This window comes from Lepus europaeus, chromosome 4, assembly GCF_033115175.1.
Source record: "Lepus europaeus isolate LE1 chromosome 4, mLepTim1.pri, whole genome shotgun sequence".
Classification (NCBI taxonomy): Eukaryota; Metazoa; Chordata; class Mammalia; order Lagomorpha; family Leporidae; genus Lepus; species Lepus europaeus.
The window spans coordinates 124,244,923-124,272,339 of NC_084830.1; the positions used below are offsets into that span (position 1 = coordinate 124,244,923).

General features: G+C 39.5%; 1 protein-coding gene across 4 annotated transcripts in view; it reads right to left on the reverse strand.

Annotated features, from left to right (window-relative positions):
- The window catches only part of SGCD (sarcoglycan delta), a 443,968-nt gene that overhangs the window by 407,370 nt on the left and 9,181 nt on the right, over window positions 1–27,417 (reverse strand). For all 4 annotated transcript variants that reach the window (XM_062188784.1, XM_062188781.1, XM_062188782.1 and 1 more), the window contains exon 2: window positions 3,897–4,085. In XM_062188784.1, coding sequence (XP_062044768.1) covers window positions 3,897–4,085 — 189 coding nt within the window. The remainder of the gene's footprint in view (window positions 1–3,896; window positions 4,086–27,417) is intronic.

A 27,417-nucleotide genomic window follows, 5' to 3' on the forward strand; every position in this document is an offset into this window, starting at 1 on the left:
CCTACAAAAATGATGATGATTCAAATACTTAAATAAAACACTATGTGTCAAGCTCTGTTCTAAATATTTCAGATTTATCCTTCCTCTGATCTTCATAACAATCCTATGAGACAGATATTACTATGACTCTAAGAAAATAGCAGCAGAAAAAATGTTGACAAATGTGTCCAAAGCCATGTAGTAAGTGGAAAAATCCAGAACTCCATGTAACAAGTCTGAGCCTTTAACCACTGCACATTTGTGTATATTCTTTCAGGACTTTCTGTTGCCAACACCAGGTTGTTCTGCTATAAATTCTTCCAGTGAATTAACTCATGGAATCTTCAGAACAGTATTAAGATAGGGACATTGGTGCAGTACTGAGTTTATTATAAATGCTCATGCTAAAACAAAGGAGCCAAAGAGAAGGAGGCTGCAGGGAAGTCACCAGCTACAGTGCAAAGAGAAGTGAGATAACAATTGGCCACATAACTACTCTAAGAGGAAAATTGTCACTGGACACCCCAGATGGAAGCAGAATTTGTGAGCACTGAACACCAAACAAAATGAGGCATTTTGCCAGCTTCAGAACTGTGCTGAAGAGATGGTTCATTGCAGCAATCAGGAAGAGTAGGCACAGGCTAACAGCAATGTTGGGCTTGGAAGTCAAACAACACCGTTTCATTTATTAGTTGTCTATGTTTCATCAAGTCACTCAACCTCTCTGAATACTGACTTTCCTTTGAGTACAATGGAGAAAACATTACAAAGTTTGCAGAGTTGTTTCAAAATTAAATCAGAGAGCATTGATGCCATTTATAGTGACTAGCCCTAAATAAGCATAGCAAACATTAGTAACTTTTCAAGTACAGTGCATAATACAGTAAGTAAGGTGTGTTTACACTAGAGATAAAACACACTCTCCAACCTAGAAAGTGAAAATAAACAACAGGCTATTCTACTAAGAGCAGAGGAAAACAAAATAATTTTTCCTCTGAATCAAAGATAACTTGGTTGGATGTTTGTGCAGATTGCTATCTTGGAAGGAGTCTTCCATTATACAACCCAGGGAATAGCACAGAGCATAAGGCTGACAATAACACAAAATTCTAGATATCCACTCTTGGATAAACTGCCAAGTCATCAGAAACACTTTCAGATGACCTCACTATCTTGGTTCATTATCACTCAGAGGGTTTGATTACAGTGTTAGCTTTCTCAAAGTCTAAACTACAAAATAACCCAAGCATACAAAATAGTCATGTGTTCCTATTGGTGAATATTTGTAAATATCTGATTCAAATGCTTTGCTGTCATCTCATTGATTTCTTTTGTTCGTTCAACTCACATTCTCAAATTAAGACTGGTTAGGGCTGCACATTCTTTTCCTCACATCTTCACTGACAGTAAATTACTATTTGTGCAAAAGAAACATAATTCTAGAAGAATATATTTTATGCTATGATTGATGGAAAATATGCTTTTAGCTTGCAGGGCAACACCAATTTTCTAACACTTTACTTCTATCTGCTCAAATGCTCTACTGCTTTAAAATCCCAATTATTCCCCATAATGGCACTATTCTTACCTCAGTAAGTACTTGGTTTGGTAAAGTGCTTGAAACTCTCAAATTTAGCAATCAATTTAGTTAACTACAGGAAATAGCTGATTTCATATAGATTATTACCTTAATGTCATATTGCTCTCCAAGTTCACATACACTCAGAGTGAAGTGGTGTGCAATATAAATTTTGCTATGATACACATTTACATATATTTCAATTAAGATTGCCAGATAAAATGTATTTCAAAAGCTTTATTTATATACTTTCCTAACTATGAAGTTTCAGTAGATATTTTCTGTCCCTCTTGACTCTACATCAGTCAGATATTATGAGTGAAGTTAATGCTGAACTAGGGTAAAAATTACAACACATGGAATTAGGGCAATTACTCTCAAGTAATAGATAAGGGGGTCACATGAGTTTCAGGTAAATTCCATTGGGGAGGTAATCAATTATATCTTGCTTCACGTGCTCTACCATACAATCATTTCAGGAGCCAAAAACTGGTACTTTTCAAAACACCCTCTGATCCCTACCTCTCACCAGTATTCAGGGTTAGTCAATTCCAACTTTCAAATCTCTTTTGATTTTTTAGCCCCCATGCCACTCTCCCAGCTTCAGCCTTCTCCTGGTTAATATTATAATACACAAGGTTTCCTATTTCACAAATTCTGAAGTAGGAACCAAGGGCGTCACAGAACCGTCACATCAAAACTTGGTAATTGTGATCACTGATTTGAGATCAAATGGATTTTGAGGATACTTGATAGCCCTAAGCTCCAATAACCTTCCCCATTCTACTGCATTCCCACCCACGCACTATCTAGACTTAAAACTGGTGACATCTTTCTCCCATGATTAAACACTTGTTTGACTCTTATTTAAAAAGAAAATAAATCCAAGTTCAAAAAGTGATTATTGAGTCCAACTCAGAAACAGAAGTATGTTCCAATATTTTAGAACACATGAACTTGGATCCCAACAATCCCATAAAAACTGACCCATATAATCTTCTAAATTATTTTTGCTATATAGCTTTTTTCCTATTATTTTAGAAGAACCAAGCTGTTTCACAATTTATCATTAACAGGTAACTGCTTGATGAGATAGCTTCCTAGCTTTAACCACAAATGATTAAAAGTCAGTCATTCTGATGCCTGAACCAATTTATCTAACCTTGGCTTATGGAGACCCCACTCAGTCAGCATCAAAAGGACCTATCATGAGCAAAAGAAGAAGGAAAATAAAGCAAAGATGTAGCCCTTACCCTTCTCAAGCTTCAGTCTGGGAATCACACATGAAAACGGGTATTTAGAGAGTTAAAGTATAAGAGATGCATGAGCAGACTATACTTAGCACAAAGGAAAGGTTTTACCATGCTTTCAACCAGAGATGCTGTCCAAGCAAAGGCAAGGAAGTCTGACTCTACTTGTGGTATTATGCATAAAAAGGCACTCTGTAAATCAGAAACTGTGATACCCACTAACATCTTCGGGATTTTCACAGGAAAGCCTTACTGTTAATGTTGTTATGCTTAAATTTCTTTATCAGATAGATGCGTTTTGACTTCTGACACCAGAACAGAAAAGCAAAGCAATCTCAGGGCAGCAGCTTATTGCTCATGCACTCCTCACTAATAACTGAAGTCGCTCACATTGCTGGCACAGACTGGAGTTGCTAGGGGAAAATCCACAGAATGACTTCAGAAGCCATTTTTCCAGGAGTTTCTTTTCATTAGAATTTCAACAAATCAATGCCCAGTCGGTACAGGGCCCCTAAGCACCAACAACAACAATTTCTTCAAAGAAGCCTATACCCAAATTCTTCAAATATAAGATACAGCTATAGTCCTCTCATTTTCATCTCTCCCACACAGTGGCAAGATTTGCTATACAACTAAAGAGATTCTCAGATTACCACAGGGCTGGACAATCAGGTGTAGACAATTTAAATTCATAGACCGCATCACACCATTAATTTGATGTTTTATCACCACTACTTCACAAACTTTTGTATAATCTCTACTTGGTATTATTCCATATTTATTCCTGCATTATTAAAAGTGCTTCAAAGCTTAGGATATGCAAACACAGCACAACAAGGGGAAAACAAAGAAGAGTTTGTAAAGAAAGAAAATGCCTCTAAATTGGATTCTCAGTCTCTGAAGCACTGAGATCAGATAGAAGCCAATGCCCATATTCAATTTAAATAGAAATATTTTTCAACCTAAGCATCCGGTAGTAGGATATGTTGAATCCTACTATCGTAACTTTCCCACATTCTCTCATCATCATGTGCCAAGCTTCCCTTTCCCTCAATAAGAACTAGAGAAATCCATGTGGGTGTACTTACAATTGTGAAGTTCATGACTTTGAGGATCCAGATGGTCATGGCCAAGTTCACCAGTATTAAAATCATGAGGAGCAGGACAAAGAAATATAGGCATCTCTTCCGCCAGCCATAAATCCCCACTTTGTATACCTGTGGCCCCTCAGCACTGGGCATGGTGCTCCGGTGGTGCGTGTACTGTTCCTGAGGCATCTGAAATAAACAAGGCAAGAGAGAAGCACTCCCATTAAACTGCTGAGAAAAAGGAAAAGGAAAAATCAACTGATGAAGAGATATGGCTGGCTGCTGTCTGTACATTTCCACCCTCCTGGCAACTCCAAAGAACTGCTTCTTCTGGACCTAAGTAGCTCCTCTGCATGCTTGCTTGAACACTCATTTTTGTGCAACTTATCTCTTCCACTATGTCTCAACATCCACATCTACACCTATGTTGGGAAGACAGGGACTCCCAGAAAATGATTGTCCGAATGACCCTTAAAATTCCAACATCTTTACCATGGATACTATCAAAGGCCTGACAGTGAAATTTGCAATGGTTCTGAGAAAGTACATTAGCCTCAGTGGTTCAGCTTGTACAGTATAGTGTCAAAACATTGTTCTAGCAATTAATTTGGAGTTAGGAGTATAAAAAAGAAATCCTCCAAGGCTTTCATTCTGTATTAAGACAGCTAGGAGCGAAAATAATCATTTTGACCTTTCCTCTATTTCAGTTTAAAGGGGTCCAGGCGGACACACAGTTCAAGTCCCACTTGACTCAGGAATCTTCAAGTGTGATATTTCACCATTCTCTGATTTAGCCCTTAGGGAGTTAGGCAATTCTAACTTTTATTCATCAACTTATTTAATAAGTTTAAAAAGGCTAAAAGTCAACTAAGATATGAATATGCCTTCCAGGATCTTACAGGCTAACGGGATCATAAATACGCCAAACACTGACCATGCTAGAATGAGTTAAGTTATAAAACTAATCACCTTAAAAGTCAATACACTTTCCCAAATCCCTCCTATTAACAGAAATGATCTTTATACCAGCATCATTCATTAAGTAGCAACACAAGTCTAGATGAGCTTACACTTCTACAAAATTCTAAAACTAATTCCAAAATTAAATACAAGCAAAGTTGCAAAATTCAGGTCATCTAAAATGGAAAATATCTGGCTACTATAAAAATAATGATTTGGTACAGTTAAATTGCACAGATGTGGCACCATGAATTTGAAACAGGGTCTTCTGAGTGCAACATCCCAACCCGCCATGAGCCATGTGAAAACATGGCCTCTTCTACTGTTTGCAACCTTTCTTTAAACATTTTTGCTTCACATAGGCATCATGAAAGCACACTGCAATCCCTACAGATAAGGGCTGCCTCTGTTTGTCTTATTCTTAGCCAGCAACAATTAAGTTAGTAATAGGTGGTGCCAAAGTGACCATGACGACAAATGAAAATATGAGGACTAAAATCATGTCTTTGGTTACTAGGTCATCTTCTAGATGGTTCAGGAGATGATTATTAGGTAATCAACCAAACTTACACATACAATCTAAACATTCCTTAGGGAACCCATAGCCATTAAACATCAATGGAATTCCACCAGAAAAAGTCAGTATTCTTATTCACAGTCAACTACAATGGTCTGTGAAGGCCTAAGTGACACTGGTCTCATGCAAAACATTATTCTTAGCTGGTGAAACCAGTGCCTAATACACATATACATTTCAATGTATGTGTCTGCAATGAATGAATGGAAAACATGAATGCATAAATCATTACCCAATGAGTGATTTGTTTTGTCCACTACAAGCTTTGCTGTTGTCTTCAAGTGTACAAAAGTCTAAGCTCTTGTACGAAAATTTCTACTCCACGCTCTGAAGGCACTGGGTTTGCAGCCGCGCAGTGAGTTTAGTGCTAGAAGATGATCTCCATTTCATCAGTCACCTTTTGACAATCGTTCTATAGATCAGGGAAGTGTCGTAAGAAGCTGAGAGCACAACAGTCACCACGCACTGACCTTCTTTACACCCCAAGATCAATTAGAAATGAAAGGAGTGGCATATAACCTGAAGCAAATCGGGTCTTTATTTTCTCTTAAATCTTATTCTGTGAAATAGGAAATGTTCACAGAACCTTAGAATCACATCTCAAGGCTCTGTGATTTTAATCAACTACTTTTATGAATGATTCCAAACAAGTCAAAACATGTATATATGGCTATGGTTTGTGTTAAGGTAAAGGTAAGAACAATACAGGGACTTTTTTTTTTTTCGTTTTTTTCTGCATAATGAACACTGAGACACCCCAAAAATGAGAACGTAGCAACTACTGATACTGCCAACGTGTCGGCCTTCTTGCTACCATTCACTGCAACTAATAATGTCATATAACTTAGCTACATATCAGTTATTTATCAAACTGTCGTTTCAGTAAATCTTTATAAGAGGATAATGACAAGAAAAAAACTCTTGTGATTTTTTTTTCTCAATATAGAGTGTTGGAACTTGAAAAAATAGTTATTATCCCCGCCAAGGGTTCTCAGTCCTGGATTTATAGCAGTCACTCAGGTTAACAACCACAGGAACAGCCTCTAGATAACAGTACTTTGCAAGACTCCATCAGATAATTCTAAGGACAAACAGGATTGCACATCATTGGTCTACAATAATACAGCCCAGAACTTATTATTTATTCAACCGAATTTGAAATTTGAATGAAACTTAAACACACATTCTCACGTCCTCTATTACAATCTGGGGCTCAATGGGCTTTGAGGCACAGTAGGTTAAGTGGTGGCCTGCGACACCTGCACCACCCAACAAATCAAGGATGTAGTTCTAGGCTCCAGGCTTCTGCCTGACACAGCCCTGGCTGTAGTGACCATTTGAAAAAAGAACCAAAGAACCAGTGGATAAAGATCTCTCTCTCTCTCTCTCTCTCTCTCTCTCTCTCTCTCTATGTGTGTGTGTGTGTATGTGTGTGTATTGCTATAACTATGCCTTTCAAGCAGCTGAAACTAAACACCCATTTAAAAAAAAAAATCTGAGGCTCAGAAAGAAAGGTTAAAAAAAAAAGTTCCCCAGAGGATTCTAAGCATTTGGAACAACATCTGAAATAATTGTTCATTTTTTATAGTATACTCATTTAAGGACAAAACTCTTTGAAAGAAACTCTTGCATGTCCAAGAACAAAGAAAGCAAGCCACTCTGCTGAAAGCAAGAATGAGGGTGGGGCTGCCCTTGCAGCAGCTCTGCAGGGCCCTTGTTCTCCTGGAAAGACCTTTGTCCATCCCTGCTAAGGAGCTGAGGGGCTCAAGGACAGGAAGAAAGAGCTCCTTTCCATGTTACAGAACAGATTCGCAGCTGAGCAGGGAGAAGAATTCAGAGCCTTTGCTGCATGATGTAGTAGCCAGTTCTGTGCATCATACAGCTCTTGTGTCTCCACCACAGCCCTTCAATGAGCCCCATGAAACAGAGAACTCTAGTATCCAATTCTGCGAAGCAAGAATAGGGAAGGCAGGAAGCCATTTTCTGCAAAGGATTAGAACAGGAGGTCTAGCCAGGCAAACATAAGGTAATGGACACATCTGTTTTAAATAATCCTGCATGAGAAGGGGAAATTTAGATATGCTGAGTAGATTAATTTTTCTACTCAAAAAACATGCTGAAATGATAAAAATAAAAGAGAAATAATCTCCAATCTGAGTTTTTTCTTGTTTCTTCCGAAAATACATTGCTGTCCAGGGAATCAAGTTGAAATTTCAATTCCTCATTTGAATAGGCCCCTTTACAGATTCCAGGAAGGCCCCAAGGATGCATGAACATTGTGGAATATTTCTGTCAATTGCAAAAAGTAAGACATTTTAATTGCAACTAAGCTCTATCTTTTTTTTTCTATGGTGATTTCCTTTTATGCTGAATGGCTTTGGAGGATTTATCACTTGGAAGCCCTGATTAAGAGGGGGTCAATGAGGAGCTCACATAGCTTGTGGGCAGTGGAATACATCTGTGACTGGCAGTCATTTCCCCATAGAGATGCCTGACCAGTAGCTGTCCTGGCGGAGCAACACCTTCCAAAAATACTCCTCTTCTCATGGCATTCGGCCCCTGTCACCCAAATAGGAGACCCTGGATAAAGCTCCTGGCTTTGGCTTGGCTCAGCCCGGGTCATTGTAGCCACATGGGGAGTGAACCAGGAGACGAAGGCCTCTATCTCTCCTTATCTCTCTATCTGTAACTATAACTTACAAATAGATAAATAAATCCTAAAAAAAAAAATGAAACCTGTGCTGGCATTGCACATACACAAAAAGAAAAATAAGAATACCTATAATGACCAGAACCATAAACATACAGGCAATAAAGGAGTGAAAAGCTGGTGAGAATTTTTTTTTTTTCCAAATAGGTAGAATTCCAAGTGTAGCATTTAATTCTCATTGACACTGAGTCAAAACAGAAATTTTCTACTGTCAAAAATAAACTCAATTCAGCATATGTAATTAAAAACGTTCAGTACCATTTCTTTTTTCTCAAAGGGAATTATGGAAAATAAAATTAATGAGACTATTTGTATTAGTAGATTATGTATACCATGTGTGTCTGCATGTCAGTTTTCTACCTTGCATATAGCAATTATCAATAATTCTTAAAATTCTATCAAAATTGCCAAAGGAGGCAATTATCTCTTTATTGTCAACGTAGCAAGGCAGAGAGACAAATAACTATCACATGTGGAGGCAATCAAAGGCCATGCAACCAAGAAGTGTCATGCAAGACAGCTTATTATCAACAGTATTCTTCGAGGGCATCTGATGTCACTTACACCAACTCTGAGTTTAACTTCCTTTCATTCCACATACTTAGCCATATTTTTACCTTGTTTTTATTCCTCATTTTAAGGTTTTCCTGAGCCCTGAAATTATTTAACCTTCAAGCTCCCAAAAAGTCAGATCTTATGCTTTTCTCACTCATACAGCAATAGACTTGCATAAGCCAAGTCCTCAGGGTTCCCCACCGCAGACACAACTGCAGGACTGAGTTCAACAGAAGGCCCAGTCACCCAAGTTCCACTGGGAGTGGTTTTCAGTCTATAGAAAGGATGAAAACCCAGCCGGCGCCGTGGCTTAACAGGCTAATCCTCCATCTTGCGGCGCCGGCACTCCGGGGTCTAGTCCCGGTTGGGGCGCCGGATTCTAACCCGGTTACCCCTCTTCCAGGCCAGCTCTCTGCTGTGACCCGGGAGTGCAGTGGAGGATGGCCCAAGTGCTTGGGCCCTGCACTCCACGGGAGACCAGGAGAAGCACCTGGCTCCTGGCTTAGGATCAGCATGATGCGCTGGCCGCGGCGGCCATTGGAGGGTGAACCAACGGCAAAAAGGAAAACCTTTCTCTCTGTCTCTCTCTCTCTCACTATCCACTCTGCCTGTCAAAAAAAAAAAAAAAAAAAAAAGATGAAAACCATTCTGACAACTGGTTAAATGTAGATGCTTAGATCTCATACCAAGAGTTTCTCATTTAGTAAGTTTAATCTACGTCACAGTTATCTGCATTTTTACCAAGCACCAAATCAGAGTCTCGGAGTCCTGCCTTGAAAGCATCAACTCAGACTTCACATAGAGGTATCCCGGGCCTACCTCCACCTCTACTCCTGTCTCTTCTCCTTGGATTATTCATCCTCTTTCCACCTATCTCCCTACACACTGTACTCTCCCCTTCACACCTACGGTAAATTATGCTAGATTTTGCATTTCCATTATGTTCTTTGAGCAAATTCGTTATTAATTTTAAGAGAATTTGGTTTTTGGTTGTTATTGGTGGTGGTGGTAGTGTCTTTCTGGTTTTTTTTAAGAAATAATAGTAAATAAATCTGTTGGGCTCTTACTACTTGTCAGGTCCTCTTCAAACGTTTTTCATATACAAGCAGACTTCAAAATGTTCATGTATACTTGAATTATCTTTTAATTCTATTTTTCCAGGGAACCTTTGAATCCTCCTTGCACTAGCAGAAACCTTACAAGGCGGTTATTTATAATTATTATTAGAATTACACTGTAATTTAACAGTTAATAAAACCAAGGCCCAAAGTGGGTGCAGCAATATACTTCATTTTATATTCCTTTCAGCCTTTGGTTTCTTGGTCACTAAATACACACAAGTCTTATCTACCATGGAGAAAAAATAAGCCAGCTATCTTTGTTGTCCTCTACTTTTTGCTTTAATTTCATTAATGCCCAGGACTTCCAAGCCCTTGGAATCTCACCCACCTGCTGACAAGGTCCATTCAAAAATCACTCACAAAAATTCTGTGTGCTTTTTTAATGTGGCCTCTGTGGACCTTCGCAAACATGGGCAGTATCCATTTCACTTCTACCTGACAACTACCTTTGTTTGGAATTCCTGACATTGAAGGCCCAGGACCTATTTTTCTGATTCTGACTGTTGCCTGTTTTTCTAAATTGTCCTCTCTGCCTCTTTCTTCCAAGCCTGTGTTCTGAGTAGGTGTTACCTATTTTCCCTCAGAGATAACATTCGATATCATACTCCTCTTGTGTACTTCTATGAGAAGAGAAGGAAATTCCACTTTATTTCGCTTCCCATATCAACTTGAACCTATCAAAATGCCTTTCCCCCACCTACTCACTCATCAAACTCTTAAAGCCAACATCACCAGGTACAAGGTATGTTATACAGACTAGCCAAGAGAGAACGCTAGGCTGTGGTATTTAAGCTTAGACTGAAGAATAAGCCAACAGTGAAGACTGGGGTAGGAAAGTTCCCCAGGCAGAGGCAAAGGCCCCAGTGTCTGCGAGGTCCACGTGACTTGTACAAAGTAAGCAGGGACGGACATGAAATTTGAGCAGGGGCGGAGCCAAGATGGCGGATAGTGAGGACTTGCGCCGCAGTTTGGGAAAATAAAGTTTCATAAAAGTGGAATTACTGTAGCCTCAGGAAAAGACTCAAGAAAAAAACTGCAGAGGAAACGTTTCCGGATCCAGTGGATGTGACACAGAGGACCTACAGGGAGCCCACCGCGTGGAAACTCAACCGCGGGAAAGGAGCCGCAGAATCTCGCCAGCGTGGGAACAGGAGGGAGGTAAGACAAAGACAGCAGAAACCCAAGACATTGGGGGGGAAAAGCAGAGGCCTCTCTTGTCACTCAACCAGCAAAAAAAGAGCAGGAGCCATTTTACATATCTAAAGCGCAGCCACAAACTCAGTAACTTCGGAATTCAGTGAATCTTGAGAACACATTGAGGGCTGCATAAACTCTTTGTGTGGTCCCAGGGGTAGATCAAACGAATACTCACAGAGGCCAGATTTCAACTACCCTCAATTTCACTCAGCCATTCGCGATTACTTCCCAACTGATTAAAAAAAAAAAAAAAGAGAGAGAGAGAAAGAGAGAGAGCAATCCAGTAAGGAGCAAGGGAGTGAACAATCTGGGTGAGTCGCTTTTTGCACAGCATTAAACCTGAAAAATCAAGCAGAGCTCTCTGGCCACACCCATCACAGCCCCTAAGGATCCATCAAAGCAGACAGCCCACTTAGAGGCATAGTATAACAAGAAAAAAACACCACAGCAAAAAAAATATATATATATATATCTCCAACATGCCAAACAACAAACGTAGAAGCCGAGGTAACAAGAGCAAGGAAGACACTATGATGCATCCAAATGAACAAGACACGCCAATGCAAGATTATGAAGATGAAGAGATAGAGGAAATGCAAGAAGCAGATCTCAAAAAATTGATAAGAACATTAAGAAGTTCTCAAAAACAAATTCTTGAACTACAGAAATCCTTAATGGACAAGATAGAAAATCTCTCTCGTGAAAATGAAATATTAAGGAGGAATCAAAATGAAATGAAACAACTAGTAGAACATGAAACTGTGATAGTGACAAAAAACCACAATGAAATGAAGAACTCAATAGATCAAATGACAAACACATTAGAAAGCCTTAAAAACAGAATGGGTGAAGCAGAAGAGAGAATATCGGAATTAGAAGACAGAGAACAGGAAAGGAAACAGGCAAATCAAAGAAAAGAAGAAGAAATCAGAAATCTAAAAAATACTGTCATTTTTCTACAGGATACTATTAAAAACCCCAACATTCGGGTTCTAGGAGTTCCTGAAGGCATGGAGAGAGAGAAAGGATCAGAAGGCCTTTTTAGTGAGATACTAGCAGAAAATTTCCCAGGTTTGGAGAAGGACAGAGACATCCTAGTACAGGAAGCTCATAGAACCCCTAATAAACATGATCAAAAGAGATCCTCACCACGACACGTCGTTATCAAACTCACCACAGTGAAACACAAAGGAAAGATCCTAAAATGTGCAAGAGAGAAACGCCAGATTACTCTCAGAGGATCTCCAATTAGACTCACAGCTGACTTCTCATCAGAAACCCTACAAGCTAGGAGAGAATGGTGAGATATAGCCCAGGTACTAAGAGAGAAAAACTGCCAGCCCAGAATATTATATCCTGCGAAGCTCTCATTTGTGAATGAAGGTGAAATAAAGACCTTTCACAGCAAACAGAAACTGAAAGAATTTGTCGCCACTCGTCCAGCCCTGCAAAAGATGCTTAAAGATGTGTTACACACAGAAACACAGAAACACAGTCATCAAAATGAAAGAAGGTAAAGGAAGGAAACCTCATTGCAAAAGATCACAGGAAACTCAAAGCATATATTAGAAAAAATCTTTGGCAAATGACAGAGCAAAGTTACTCCTTCTCAATAGTCACATTGAATGTTAATGGCTTGAACTGTCCAGTTAAAAGACACCGATTGGCTGATTGGGTTAAAGAACAAAACCCATCTTTTTGCTGCTTACAAGAAACTCATCTTTCCAACAATGATCCATACAGACTGAAAGTGAAAGGCTGGAAAAAGATATACCATGCCAACAGAAATGAAAAAAGAGTGGGCGTAGCCATCTTAATATCGGACAACATAAACTTTACCACAAAAACTGTCAGGAGAGACAAAGAGGGGCACTATTTAATGATTAAGGGATCCATTCAACAGGAAGATATAACGATTATCAATGTATATGCACCTAATTACAGGGCACCAGCTTATTTAAAAGACTTGTTAAGGGACTTAAAGGGAGACTTAGACCCCAATACAATAGTACTGGGGGACTTCAATACTCCACTCTCAGAGATAGACAGATCAACAGGACAGAAGATCAACAAGGAGACAGTAGATTTAAATGACACTATAGCCCAAATGGATCTAACAGATATCTACAGAACATTTCATCCTACATCTAAGGACTTTATATTCTTCTCAGCAGTACATGGAACCTTCTCTAGGATTGACCACATACTAGGCCATAAAGCAAGTCTCAGCAAATTCAAAAGAATTAGAATCATACCATGCAGCTTCTCAGACCACAAAGGAATGAAATTGGAAATTAGCAACTCGGGAATCCCTAGAACACGTGCAAACACATGGAGGTTGAACAACATGCTCCTGAATGAACAATGGGTCATAGAAGAAATTAAAAGAGAAATCAAAAATTTTCTGGAAGTAAATGAGGATAAAAGCACAACATACCAAAACCTCTGGGATACAACAAAAGCAGTGTTAAGAGGAAAGTTTATATCAATAGGTGCCTACATCAAGAAATTGGAGAGGCACCAAATAGATGAGCTTTCAAGTCATCTCAAGGATCTAGAAAATCTGCAGCAAACCAAACCCAAACCCAGTAGGAGAAGAGAAATAATTAAAATCAAAGAAGAAATCAACAGGATTGAATCCAAAAAAAAATTACAAAAAATCAGCCAAACAAGGAGCTGGTTTTTTGAAAAAATAAACAAAATTGACACCCCATTGGCCCAACTAACTAAAAAAAGAAGAGAAAAGACCCAAATCAATAGGATCAGAGATGAAAAGGGAAACGTAACAACAGACACCACAGAAATAAAAAGAACCATCAGAAATTACTACAAGGACTTGTATGCCAGCAAACAGGGAAATCTATCAGAAATGGACAGATTCTTGGACACATACAACCTACCTAAATTGAGCCAGGAAGATATAGAAAACCTAAACAGACCCATAACTGACACAGAAATTGAAACAGTAATAAAGGCCCTCCCAAGAAAGAAAAGCCCAGGACCAGATGGATTCACTGCTGAGTTCTACCAGACATTTAGAGAAGAACTAACTCCAATTCTTCTCAAACTATTCAGAACAATCGAAAAAGAGGGAATCCTCCCAAATTCTTTCTATGAAGCCAGCAACACCTTAATTCCTAAGCCAGAAAAAGATGCAGCATTGAAAGAGAATTACAGACCAATATCCCTGATGAACATAGATGCAAAAATACTCAATAAAATTCTGGCCAATAGAATGCAACAACACATCAGAAAGATCATCCACCCAGACCAAGTGGGATTTATCCCTGGTATGCAGGGATGGTTCAACGTTCACAAAACAATCAATGTAATACACTACATTAACAGACTGCAGAAGAAAAACCATATGATTCTCTCAATAGATGCAGAGAAAGCATTTGATAAAATACAACACCCTTTCATGATGAAAACTCTAAGCAAACTGGGTATGGAAGGAACATTCCTCAATACAATCAAAGCAATATATGAAAAACCCACGGCCAACATCCTATTGAATGGGGAAAAGTTGGAAGCATTTCCGCTGAGATCTGGTACCAGACAGGGATGCCCACTCTCACCACTGCTCTTCAATATAGTTCTGGAAGTTCTAGCCAGAGCTATTAGGCAAGAAAAAGAAATTAAAGGGATACAAATTGGGAAGGAAGAACTCAAACTATCCCTCTTTGCAGATGATATGATTCTTTATTTAGGGGACCCAAAGAACTCTACTAAGAGACTGCTGGAACTCATCGAAGAGTTTGGCAAAGTAGCAGGATATAAAATCAATGTACAAAAATCAACAGCCTTTGTATACACAGGCAATGCCACGGCTGAGGAAGAACTTCTAAGATCAATCCCATTCACAATAGCTACAAAAACAATCAAATACCTTGGAATAAACTTAACCAAGGATGTTAAAGATCTCTACGATGAAAACTACAAAACCTTACAGAAAGAAATAGAAGAGGATACCAAAAAATGGAGAAATCTTCCATGCTCATGGATTGCAAGAATCAATATCATCAAAATGTCTATTCTCCCAAAAGCAATTTATACATTCAATGCAATACCCATCAAGATCCCGAAGACCTTCTTCTCATATCTGGAAAAAATGATGCTGAAATTCATATGGAGACACAGAAGACCTCGAATAGCCAAAGCAATCTTGTACAACAAAAACAAAGCCGGAGGCATCACAATACCAAATGTCAGGACATACTACAGGGCAGTTGTTATCAAAACAGCATGGTACTGGTACAGAAACAGAAGGATAGACCAATGGAACAGAATAGAAACACCAGAAATCAATCCAAACATCTACAGCCAACTTATATTTGATCAAAGATTCAAAACTAATCCCTGGAATAAGGACAGCCTATTCAATAAATGGTGCTGGGAAAATTGGATTTCCACGTGCAGAAGCTTGAAGCAAGACCCATACCTTTCACCTTACACAAAAATTCACTCAACATGGATTAAAGACTTAAATCTACGACCCAAAACCATCAAATTATTAGAGAGCATTGGAGAAACCCTGCAAGATATAGGTACAGGCAAAGACTTCTTGGAAATTACCCCAGAAGCACAGGCAGTCAAAACCAAAATTAACATTTGGGATTGTATCAAATTGAGAAGTTTCTGTACTTCAAAAGAAACAGTCAGGAAAGTGAAGACACAACCGACAGAATGGGAAAAAATATTCGCAAACTATACTACAGATAAAGGGTTGATAACCACAATCTACAAAGAAATCAAGAAAATCCACAACAAAAGAAGAAACAACCCACTTAAGAGATGGGCCAAGGACCTCAATAGACATTTTTCGAAAGAGGAAATCCAAATGGCCAACAGACACATGAAAAAATGTTCAAGATTACTAGCCATCAGAGAAATGCAAATCAAAACCACAATGAGGCTTCACCTCACCCCGGTGAGAATGGCTCACATTCAGAAATCTACCAACAACAGATGCTGGAGAGGATGTGGGGAAAAAGGGACACTAACCCACTGTTGGTGGGAATGCAAACTGGTTAGGCCACTATGGAAGTCAGTCTGGAGATTCCTCAGAAACCTGAACATAACCCTACCATACAACCCAGCCATCCCACTCCTTGGAATTTACCCAAAGGAAATTAATTTGGCTAATAAAAAAGCCATCTGCACATTAATGTTTATTGCAGCTCAATTCACAATAGCTAAGACCTGGAACCAACCCAAACGCCCATCAACAGTAGACTGGATAAAGAAATTATGGGACATGTACTCCATAGAATACTATACAGCAGTAAGAAACAATGAAACCCAGTCATTTGCAGCAAGATGGAGGAATCTGGAAAACATCATGCTGAGTGAATTAAGCCAGTGCCAAAGAGACAAATTTCATTTGTTTTCCCTGATCGGCGACAACTGAGCACCAAAGGGGAAACCTGTGGAAGTGAAATGGACACTATAAGAAACTATGACCTGATCAGCTCTTGTCCTGGCTCTAGATGTACAATGTAATACTTTATCCTTTTTAGTATTTGTTGTTGTTTTTGTTGTTCTAGTACTAGTGGTTGAACTCTGTAATTAACACACAATTATTCTTAGGTGTTTAAATTTTAACTGAAAAGTGATCCCTGTTAAATATAAGAGTGGGAATAAGCGAGGGAGGAGATGTACAATTTGGGATATGCACAATCTGACTTGCCCCAAATGATGGAGTTACAATGTACAAGGGGATTCCAATACAATCCCATCAAGGTGGCATGTACCAATGCCATCTCACTAGTCCAAGTGATTAATTTCAGTTCACAACCGATGGCTCTGATAGGTCTAAGAATCAAAGGGATCACACAAACAAGACAAGTGTCTGCTAATACTAACTGATAGAATCAAAAAGGGAGAGAAAGATCCAACAAGGGAAATGGGATACACAGCAGACTCATAGAATGGCAGGCGTCCTAAACAACACTCTGGCCTCAGAATCAGCCCTTAAGGCATTCGGATCTGGCTGAAGAGCCCATGAGAGTATTGTAGGCATGGAAAGCCAAGACACCATGGAAAAGAAAAAAAAAAGAAGAAGACCTAAATGAAAGATCTCTGTGAGTGAGATCCCAGTGGAATGAACAGGGCCATCAAAGAAGGAAGTACCTTTCTCCGAAGGGAGGAGAGAACTTCCACTTTGACTACGACCCTATCGGAATAAGATCAAAGTCAGCGAACTCTAAAGGCTTCCATAGCCATGGCAACTCATGACTAGAGCCTAGGGAGATTACTGACACCATGAACAGGAGTGTCAAATTGTTAAGTCAGCAACAGGAGTCACTGTGTACTTACATCCCATGTGGGATCTGTCCTTAATGTGTTATCTAATGTGCAGTGATGCTATGACTGGTACTGAAACGGTATTTTTATACTTTGTGTTTCTGCGTGGGTACAATCTGATGTGATCTTTACTAATTATATACTGAATCGATCTTCTGTATATAAAGATAATTGGAAATGAAAAAAAAAACCTGGTGTTAAATTGGAAATGGCATAGAAAATTAATTTAAAAAAAATATTATGTAGGATCTCTGTCTTTAATGTGCTGTACACTCTTATTTAATGCTATAACTAGTACTCCAACAGTATTTTTTTTTTCACTATGTGTTGCTATATGGTGGCAAACTGTTGAAATCATTACCTAATATATACTAAACTGATCTTCTGTATATAAAGAGAATTGAAAATGAATCATGATGTGATTGGTAGGGGAGAGGGAGCGGGAAAGGGGAGGGTTGTGGGTGTGAGGGAAGTTTTGGGAGGTGGAAGCCATTGTAACCTATAAGCTGTACTTTGGAAATTTATATTCATTAAATAAAAGTTTAATTTTAAAAAAAAAGAAATTTGACCGAGCAAGTTGGGTTGACTTGATGATTCTGGGCCTTAGAGACCATAGTATGAAGAACAGGTGTAATTGAAAAGCAAAGGAAAAAACCATGCAGTTAATTGAAACAAGGAAGTGATGATCAGACTGATGATTTTGTGAAGTCCATAGCACAGCTCAGGCCACCACAGGCTCAATTACTGTCTATCATTTGATGAGCATTAAAAGCCCCCCCCCATATCTTCTGTAATAACTGTGCATGCAGACCGCTTCCCAAAGTAGAGTAATTCGACAAAGTGAATCCTGACCAATAAAATACCACCTTCTTCACTTTGAGGAACCTTCTTTGCTTCTACAGGGGAGCACAAAGCATGCAGAATTTAAAAAGAAGTCTATCTTTGAATATATCCTCATCCTAAAAATCCCAAGACACAAGGCCAGGGATATGGTGCCAGAGTTGAGCTGCTGCCTGTGACTCCAGCTGCCCACACAGGAGCTCTGGTGGTAGGCCTGGCTGCTTCATGTCTAACCCAGCTCCTTGGCAGCAGAACTTGTACCCCTGACACCTACATGCAGGACCTGGATGGAGTCCCTGGCTCCTGCCTTAGGCCTGGATGACCCAGACTGTTGCAGCCATTTGAGGAGTGAATGAACAGGTAGATGATCTTTCTGTCTCTCTTTCTGTCACTCGTCCTTTCAAATAAATAGAAAGGAGAGAGGGAGAGAGAGTATCTTCCATCCACTGCTTCACTCCCCCAATGGCCACAATGACCGGGGCTGGGCCCACCCAAAGCCAGGAGCCAGGAACTTCTTCCTGATCTCCCACATGGGTGCAGGGGCCCAAGCACTTGTGCCATCCTCCACTGCTTTCCCAGGAGCATTAGCAGAGAACTGGATTGGAACTGGAACACCCGGGACTTGAACTGCTTGAAGTTCTGGTACGCTGATACTACAGGAAGAAGCTTCATCTTGTACACCATAGTGCCAGCCTCAGATATAAAATTTTTAAGTGAGATAGATAGATAATCTCTGTGAATATAGCCTAAACTTTTCTAAGTATCAAAAGCATCCCTGAGGGGCAGGGTCTAACACAGGCACAGTGTCTAACACAGACTGCGATGCCCACATCCCATTATTGAATTGCCTAGCTTCTAGTACCAGCTCCACTTCCAGTTCCAGCTTCCTGCTAATGCACATACTAGGAGGCAGCAGAAGATGAGTCAAACAGCTGGATCCCTGTCATTCATACGGGAAAACTGGATTCAGTCCTCAGCTCTTGGCTTCTACCTGGTTCATCCTTGTCAGTACATGGAAGACCTGTCTGTCTTCTCACTCTTTATTTCAAATTTAAATAAATAAATAGAAAAAAAGCTCCTTAAACTCCAGGGGCACTTAATATATTTTTATCAATGAATAAGTAAATGAATGGCAGTCAAGCTAACGTTAAGTAGCAAAATATACTCTAAAGCAAACAGTAAGTGGCAATGATATCAAAAGTAAAGACATGAAAACTTCTACAGCTTTACCTTTCCAAAGATGTATACAATTATATCATTGCTAAATAGGCTTAAATCCAAAGCACTACTCTACATCTCCATTAGGTTATTTTCTGTGTTTACCTGTTCATAAACAAACCCAAGTGACTTAAAGATGATCTGCTTCTCACGCAAAGTGTAATACGACTGCACTGCCCACATAGTACATATAGTACAATGCTGTTTCTTTGTATTTGATGGGAAGGGACTGCCAACAATCAAGGCAAAGTCATAATATAAATGACCCATATCCATAGGCTAATAAAATGCAGAGTTTCCAAAGACAGTAATTGTGTATTTGCATATGATACTAAAGCCTGGCTTGAGAGATACAGACATTTAAATATTCATACTTGGAATCACATTGTATTATAGAATCAAGGTCTAATGCTAATTGAATATGACAGTCTTAAGGAAAAGATCCATTTTTACAACCTGGACTGAAGAAGAACCTCCGAGTAGGGTGTATGGCCCTGTATCACTTCTGTCGCAGCAGGCACCATGAACACCTCAGTGACTTTCTCATTCTCATGTAGCTTCTTCCAATGGCCAAGGACCTGAGATCAGTCACGGGGTCCCTGCAAACTTGTATAAAGCCCACAGTCACTGTGAAGTTGCCACAAAGAACCTTGAACCAGGTCCATCTTAAGCGGTACTTAAGTGGTACTTCAGCCATTGGCCCTCGAATTAAGGAAGCCACCCTGAGTTTCAAGGTCATGAGTCCAGCTTCTCTGACAATCCCTGACATCCTAACAGATAAAGGAGCTTGGTCATATTTAGCTGGTCATTAACTTTGTCACTTGTTTGCTTTCCTTCTGATATCTGGAAGGTGTCAAACAGCTACTACCACAATCTTTAACTACCCTTCTTCCTAGATTTCATCAGTAGATATAAGAATGATCAAAGGTCTTGGGACAGAAACAAAACACTGCTGGAGTACTTTGGGAAGTTAAGTACATATTCCACCCTAATTCAGTTATAAGCCATAACTTTCTGTGTGCATTGTCTTTTTATTCCAGTGGATTTATTCAAGAGGACAAGTATTTTCCCTTTTATTCCCTCCAAGTCACAGAACTATCTAGAAAATAATTACAGTATCTGCATTATCAATCTACCATGCAATAACATATTATGTTTTCAGGGATGATAAAAAGATAGAAGGAAATAAGTAAACATTGCAAAGATATATCAATGCCATCATATTTACTGATTTTTCTTTTTGGGTTCTAAAATTTTATGGGCCATGATCAACTCCACCCACAAGGTAGAGATGAGAACAAAGAGGCATTGACAGACATTTTACTAATGCTTGCTTGGCTTTGCTATCTACTGGGCTTCATGACAACTTGTTTCATAAAGCAATCCACAGGACTGTTGATGAGTGCAGCTCTCTGTTCAGTCGTGTACCACAGAGGAAACATGACAGAGGATAGACCTGTCCTTCAAGGAATCTCCCAGTGATTATCTATTTTCTTTAAATATACAAAAAAAGTTCTTAGAGCATTTACTATGTATCAGGCATCTCAGTAGGTCTTTAAAAAAAAAAGATTTATTTATTTGAGAGGTAGAGTTACAGACAGTGAGAGGGAGAGACAGAGAAAGGTCTTCCTTCCGATGGTTCACTCCCCAAATGGTCACAACAGCCAGAGCTGCGCAGATCCGAAGCCAGGAGCTTCTTCCGGCTCTCCCACATGGATGCAGGGGACCAAGGACTTGGGCCATCTTCTACTGCTTTCCCAGGCCATAGCAGAGAGCTGGATTGGAAGAGGAGCAGCCAGGGCTAGAACCAAAGCCCATATGGCATGCCGGCACTGCAGGCAGAGGATTAACCTACTGTGCCACCTACTGTGCCCTCCTAGTAGGTCTTGATGCTGCAAGGGTACTCCAAAAAGTTCATGGAAACAGAAATAAGACAAATATATTTTGGTTTGCAAGATTTTTGAACCTCATAAAGTTTTTCTTATCATAATCCATCTCCATTAACTTTTTGAAGACCTTCCTAACAGGTTTTCAAAAAATCTGAGGATTACATTTCTTCATCAATCTCATATTTTATTGGGGAGATATAGACAAAAAAAACAAGTGACACCATTATAAATAAAGTTACGTGAGGCCAACATTATTGCACAATGGTCTAATCCACTCCCTGTGATGCTAACTTCCTATACTGGAGCAGCAATATGAGTTCGAGGTTCTCTGCTCCTGAGCCAGCTTCCTGTTAAAATGCCTAGGAAAGCAGCAGCAGATAAGCCTAGCGCCTGGGCCTGGGCCACTGCCACTCACAGGGAGACCTGGCTGAAGCTCCAAGTCTCTGGTTCCAGCAGGGCCCAGCCCTGATGCTTGAGGCTTTTTGGGGAGTTAACCGGCAGATAGATTATCTCTTTCTCTCACTGCTTCTCCCTTTCTCTCACTATGCTTTTTCTAATAAACTAAATCTTAAACAAAAAAATAGACAGTGAAGTTAGGTGCTAGGAAGGAAACCAAGGGAGTTCCACAATACAGAAAATAAAGTAACTCTCTCTGGTCACAGAACCCATTCTGCCAAGGTGACAATTAAGGGGAGACCCACAGGGGGAGCAAGCTTTTCAAAAAAGGACAGGGCAGACCCAACAACCTTATGGGCATACTCTCGGTTTGGAATTGAATGGGCACAGGGCATAGTATAAGAGTTAAGTTTGGTAGAAAGGGGGCGCATCTTGGTGGTCAGGAGTGGCAAACAAACAAACAAACAAACAACAAAACTGATTACCTGATTACTACAGTATTTCCAAAGAATGTAAGTAACAGAACTCATGTAAGCCAAGGTTTTCTGGTGATGGTGCATAATAAAACTTGCAAGGACTTTAACAGGAATTATGTAACTATACAATTATAACCAGGTTGTAGGAGGAGGAGGTTTCAACAAGTTCATGGACAATGCAATTAAAAGACAAGTTTAGTTCTGTGCAAAGAAACTGAAATCCATGCAAAGCTTTTCTGTGATCCACATGTCCATGAACTTCTCGAAGCCCCTTGTGTACACAGCAGGCATGTGTTCCCTCCCAGACCTGTTACAGCTTTCAGAGTTTGCTGTGAAACCTGAGTCATCCTGGACGATCTTGGCACATAATCAGTCGTCCATTAACCATGCTATTTTTGAGGTCTCCGCTTTAAAACTATTTCCTTTCAAGGGCTGTTTTCATTCAGACACACATACAAGGCATCAGCATTGGATTGCTGATGTTTGGCAAAATTTAGATGACTGTAACAAACTCATTTCTCTAGGTTTTGACCTAACAATCAACATTTTTCTCAAGTAAAACTCATCCTTTTCTGTAAATTTATTTTATGTGAAATAGCCCTGGGTTGGCACCTTCATTTAAACAAATCATCTAAAAGTTAGAGACCTAAAATATAGAATACTGAAGAATTGAAATACAGACATGTCTAGACAACTAGTCCTAAAAAAAGTAGACAAACACACATACTTAGAGCATCAGAGAGCATACATTTTAAGCAAATTCTGGCATTTACACTTTCAGCTTGTATCCACAGAAGCAATCATTATTTCCAGTTTTTTTTCTTACCTTACAGAGATACTCAATAGATATACAGCCTTTGTTCCCTATATATGTTCAATGCATACATGCATTTATATTTTTCTTTTAAATAAAAAAAGCATATTTAAAGCATTGTTCTAAATTTAATGTGGTTAAATTAACATAAATAATGGTCTCATAAAAACAAAATCCATTTATAGCAACTAGAACATAAAATTGCAATGATGTATGATATTTAATTTAACCAACTCCTTAGAGGTGGATATTAAGGCTGTCTCTAGTCATTTTCTGTTACCTACTATCATTTCAACCAATAAATACTGATTATGATTACTACTGGTACTTCATACCCAGCAGGCAGAGAACTAACTTTTGGCGTTTTAGATCTTACACACTAGTGGAGAAGATGTGCATCTTTTGTGCCTATTCCTGGAAATCAGTGTTAGTAACAAAACCATTTAGAAGGTGAGAGATAGTGTCAGGAGCTTCCGCTCATAGGATAGTCTGAGAGAGGCTCACAGTAGTAGAGAGATTTGAAGAAAGAAAAAATAAATAAATAAAACCCACAAAAGAGCAAGAGAATCAATCATGAGGGTGCCTGGAAAGCTCTCCTGTCCAAGAAAAGTCTACAGCAAGTGCAAAGGCCTTGAGATGCAGAGTGGCTTGGTATGTTTGAAGCACAGTATGGCTGGATCACAGCAAACCACAGAGAAAATACAGCTGGGCACAGGCAAATGGGGCAACCCATTGGGTCTAGTAACATGCAGTAAAAATATTATGCACACTACTGATTGGGACAGTAATCACTAGAGAAGAGGCATGAGAATGAGGGATCACATTTCACTTTGGGATCAGTCTGGCTGCTCTTTAGGAAACAGGCTGTAAGGCCCAAGGATGCAAGTGTATGGAGTTACCACTGGCATCTCCCCAACAGGTGACAGTGCTCAGGACCCGAGTAGAAGTGGCTGAGAAGGCAGAAAAATTGCTATCTGTGCAATCTGTTGGGAAAGTAAACCTAAGAAGGAGTTGCTGTCGCCTGAGAAACAGGAGGTGAGAAAGCAGAGGAGTCAAGAAGAACGCCAAGATTCTGGGATGAGTAAGAAGTGAATGAAGGTGTCATTTATCAGGATGGGGAGCACTGGGTGGACAGGAGGCTTTTAGGGCTGGAGAGGAATGCAATGTGCAGAGGCTGGGAGAAGACTCTCTGTAGTCTTGAGATGCACGTCAGATTCCAAGAAGATGGTGTCACAACGGCACTTGGAAAGGAATCTGGAATCCAGAGGGAGGAAACCTGAGCTTAGGGACAAATGTTTACGTCTCCAGCATGTGAGCATTATGAACATGCACCTTGCATTAAAGTTTAAAATATTTACCCCTAATGGTCCACAAGATATTTTAGTATCATTATGAACAATGAAACCGAAGTGTGAAATAACAACTTAGAAGTTTCTTATAGAAATATATTTTTGAAACACACTAACATATTTACAGTAGGCATTATTAGATAAACAAGGGTCTGAGTCCCTGATAACACTCTAGGGGACAGATATTATTAAGACTGTTTCCTATGTAAAAAAAAAAAAAAAATGAGGTTCACAAGAAAATGTGAACACTCCCAAACCTCTAAGAAGTTGGTTAGGCTCTGGTCTTAAAGAACTCCAAGGCCATTTTCTTTCTATAACACAGAATAAGGCTAAGAGAGCTTTCCCTGAATATGATCACATTACTTAAAAGGACTATGGAGGTGCATTTACTACAGAAGGCATCTAAAGGGGCTTAACTACTGCCACCCCCTGTCACGCTTCTGTTTTCCTTCAGGTGTTCACATGGCATTGTTCCAGGCAATTGTAATAAGTGAATGACAAAAATCAAAGATCTTTGATCTCATGCAAGTGGGAGGTAGTAATGATTGGTCAGACAGCAAACCATCTGGAAAACTGAAAAATGTAAAAAAGAAAGAAAGAGGGGGCAGAGCTGACCTCACTAAGAAGGTAAATATTTGAGCAAAGACTTGAAGGAAACTCAAGAGTTTTGAAGAGTCAGCTCAGTATAAACACTCAGAGATGGCAATTTATACCTGGTCCTGTGACAATAGAACACACATGAACAGGGAAAACAAGAGCTTCAACACCCAACTGCAGACTTAATCATGTCGTTATCACAGGCAAACAATGCTGCAACTGTCCCATCCCAATGACATCTGTGGCCAGTTTTCTTCACAGGGGCCACAGATTGTTCCGTGATGTGTGAGGCCAGCGCTTTTTAAGTCCCCATGGACTCTGACCAGGATCAGATAATGACAATGGCAGGCGAGCTACTACAGCTCTTCTGTGAACTAGGGACCAAGCTGTGTAATAGAATAATAATGAACATGACTCAAACACTTAAGATCAGAGAAGGAGACACATTCTTGAAGAGAAGGTGGATAATAAGGTCCAAATCCTATTTAACAGACGAGAAAACCAGGTTCAGCGAGATGAAGTGGCTTAATCAAGACCACACAGTAATTTGCTGATAAAACCGAAGTCGGCTCAACTGACAATAAATGCAAATTCCAGGCTTCAGTCCTCTCCACTTGAACTCCTGTCTCCTATCATTTTCATCAACCACCACCTACACACTTTTTGGACATTGCTTAAAAACAAATCACACCAAAACCATCAGTTTCCTAACACAATGAAAGCATCCACAGATGGTGACTTGTGCAGTGGCACTGTCAACAGAACACTTCCAAAAGCTTCCCCTAAGTTATTTAACCCTCATAGACATGGAAATATAAAGGAGGCACAATGGTCATTCCTGTTTTACAGCTGAGGCAACCGAGAAATCAGAACTTTGATTGAACTCAGTTTGTTAAAAATCTAGCAAGTTTTTGAAGGCGGAGCGCCTGACAGAAAAATTCCATTCTGTCAATTCTTCTGTTAAGTGCTTCCAGATATATATAAATCATTTTTCAGGGCACTATGCCTACCAACTAAAACCATAGTTTTGTAATTGTTGTTATAATTTCTCAACATGGGTATTATTTCTTAGTGAAATTATTAAAAAGATTTTTGTTTAAGTATAGGCATTTTCTGCCAGGAGATAAACCATCTTTGATTTATCTGTGAAACCCATAAACTTTTACAGCATCATGAAAAACAGCTACAAAAAATTAGGCACATCCTTCCATAGTGATTCAATAGTTTCATAAATTAGCATTGATCCAATAGATTCTCCCTTGACAATTGTGCTTGGCAAGAATCTTCAGCTATTACCCGGGCTCTCAAATGCTGAAAATGAAATCTGTGTTCTGAAAGGAAATGCTCATCTCATTTGTAGCCTTTTTACCTATTTTTGAAAAGAATTGAGTTTCCAAAAATAGGCATGACAATAGCCAAAGGGTATTATGCCCTATACTAAGCATTTGGCATGCTACCCTGTATTTCTGCACGTATGTAAAATGTATTTAAGTCTATGGAGGCATAATTTAGCTCAAAGGAAATACACATATATTAACCATTCACATAATACATTTTACAAATGTGTACATCTTTGTAAATAATATTCCAACAAGATAAGGAATGTTTCTACTACTGTATAAAGTTTCCTCAAGCCCCTTCTTAATTAATACCAAATCACATTTAATGTTTAACATTCATGTAATCTTGTTACATGGTTATCCAGAAGAACAGCTAAGCTGGTGACCTGGGCTCCTGGCCACCTTGCTGTTATCTCACTCCTCTTCTCAATAGATACTTACTCTATGTCCATGGTATTCTCAGAGAATTAAGTCACAGATGAATTATGCTCAAACTCCTCTCCTGTGCGTACAGAATGGTACTGCGCTTGAATGAACCACCCTTGAGAGAACTGAAAAAAATGGTCACTCACATCAGTGCCAATGTTCTGGCATTGAGAAATCCTACTGACAAACACACACTTGACTACCATTCACACCTACTGAACAGGAAGGCAGAGCCAATGAGGGAAGTGGGCAGGTGCCTTCTCAAAGGGATGCGAGCCTCCTTGACATCAGCAACCACTGTGCTGTGACTAATTAGACCAGAGGCACCCAGAACCAGTTTTCTGGATGATCTATACATGTAGATGTTTGCATGCTATCTTTAACTGTTTTGTAAATCTGTCAGTTAAAAGACAGAGACCAATAAATAAATAAATTAATTAATAACCTTTTATGTGCGTGCACTTAGGTTGCCAAAATGTGACCTGCTGTTGAGATTCCCAGTCTGAGAAACTAACGGCAGATTTTGTCAGAGACAGAAGGGAGATCACCAAACTCCGAAGGACAGAGCCAACATCAGGAGTGAAGGACTGTTTTGACTTAGTAGCAATGATACTGTCCAGACTCGGGTCTGTTACCAGTATTCCTGATCTAGGAAGGAAGCAGATAATGACTTCACTGAGTGCACACTAAACAAACAATAGAGAGAAAACAAACTTTCGATGGGAAGAATTGGAAAATGAAGTGGTAGGA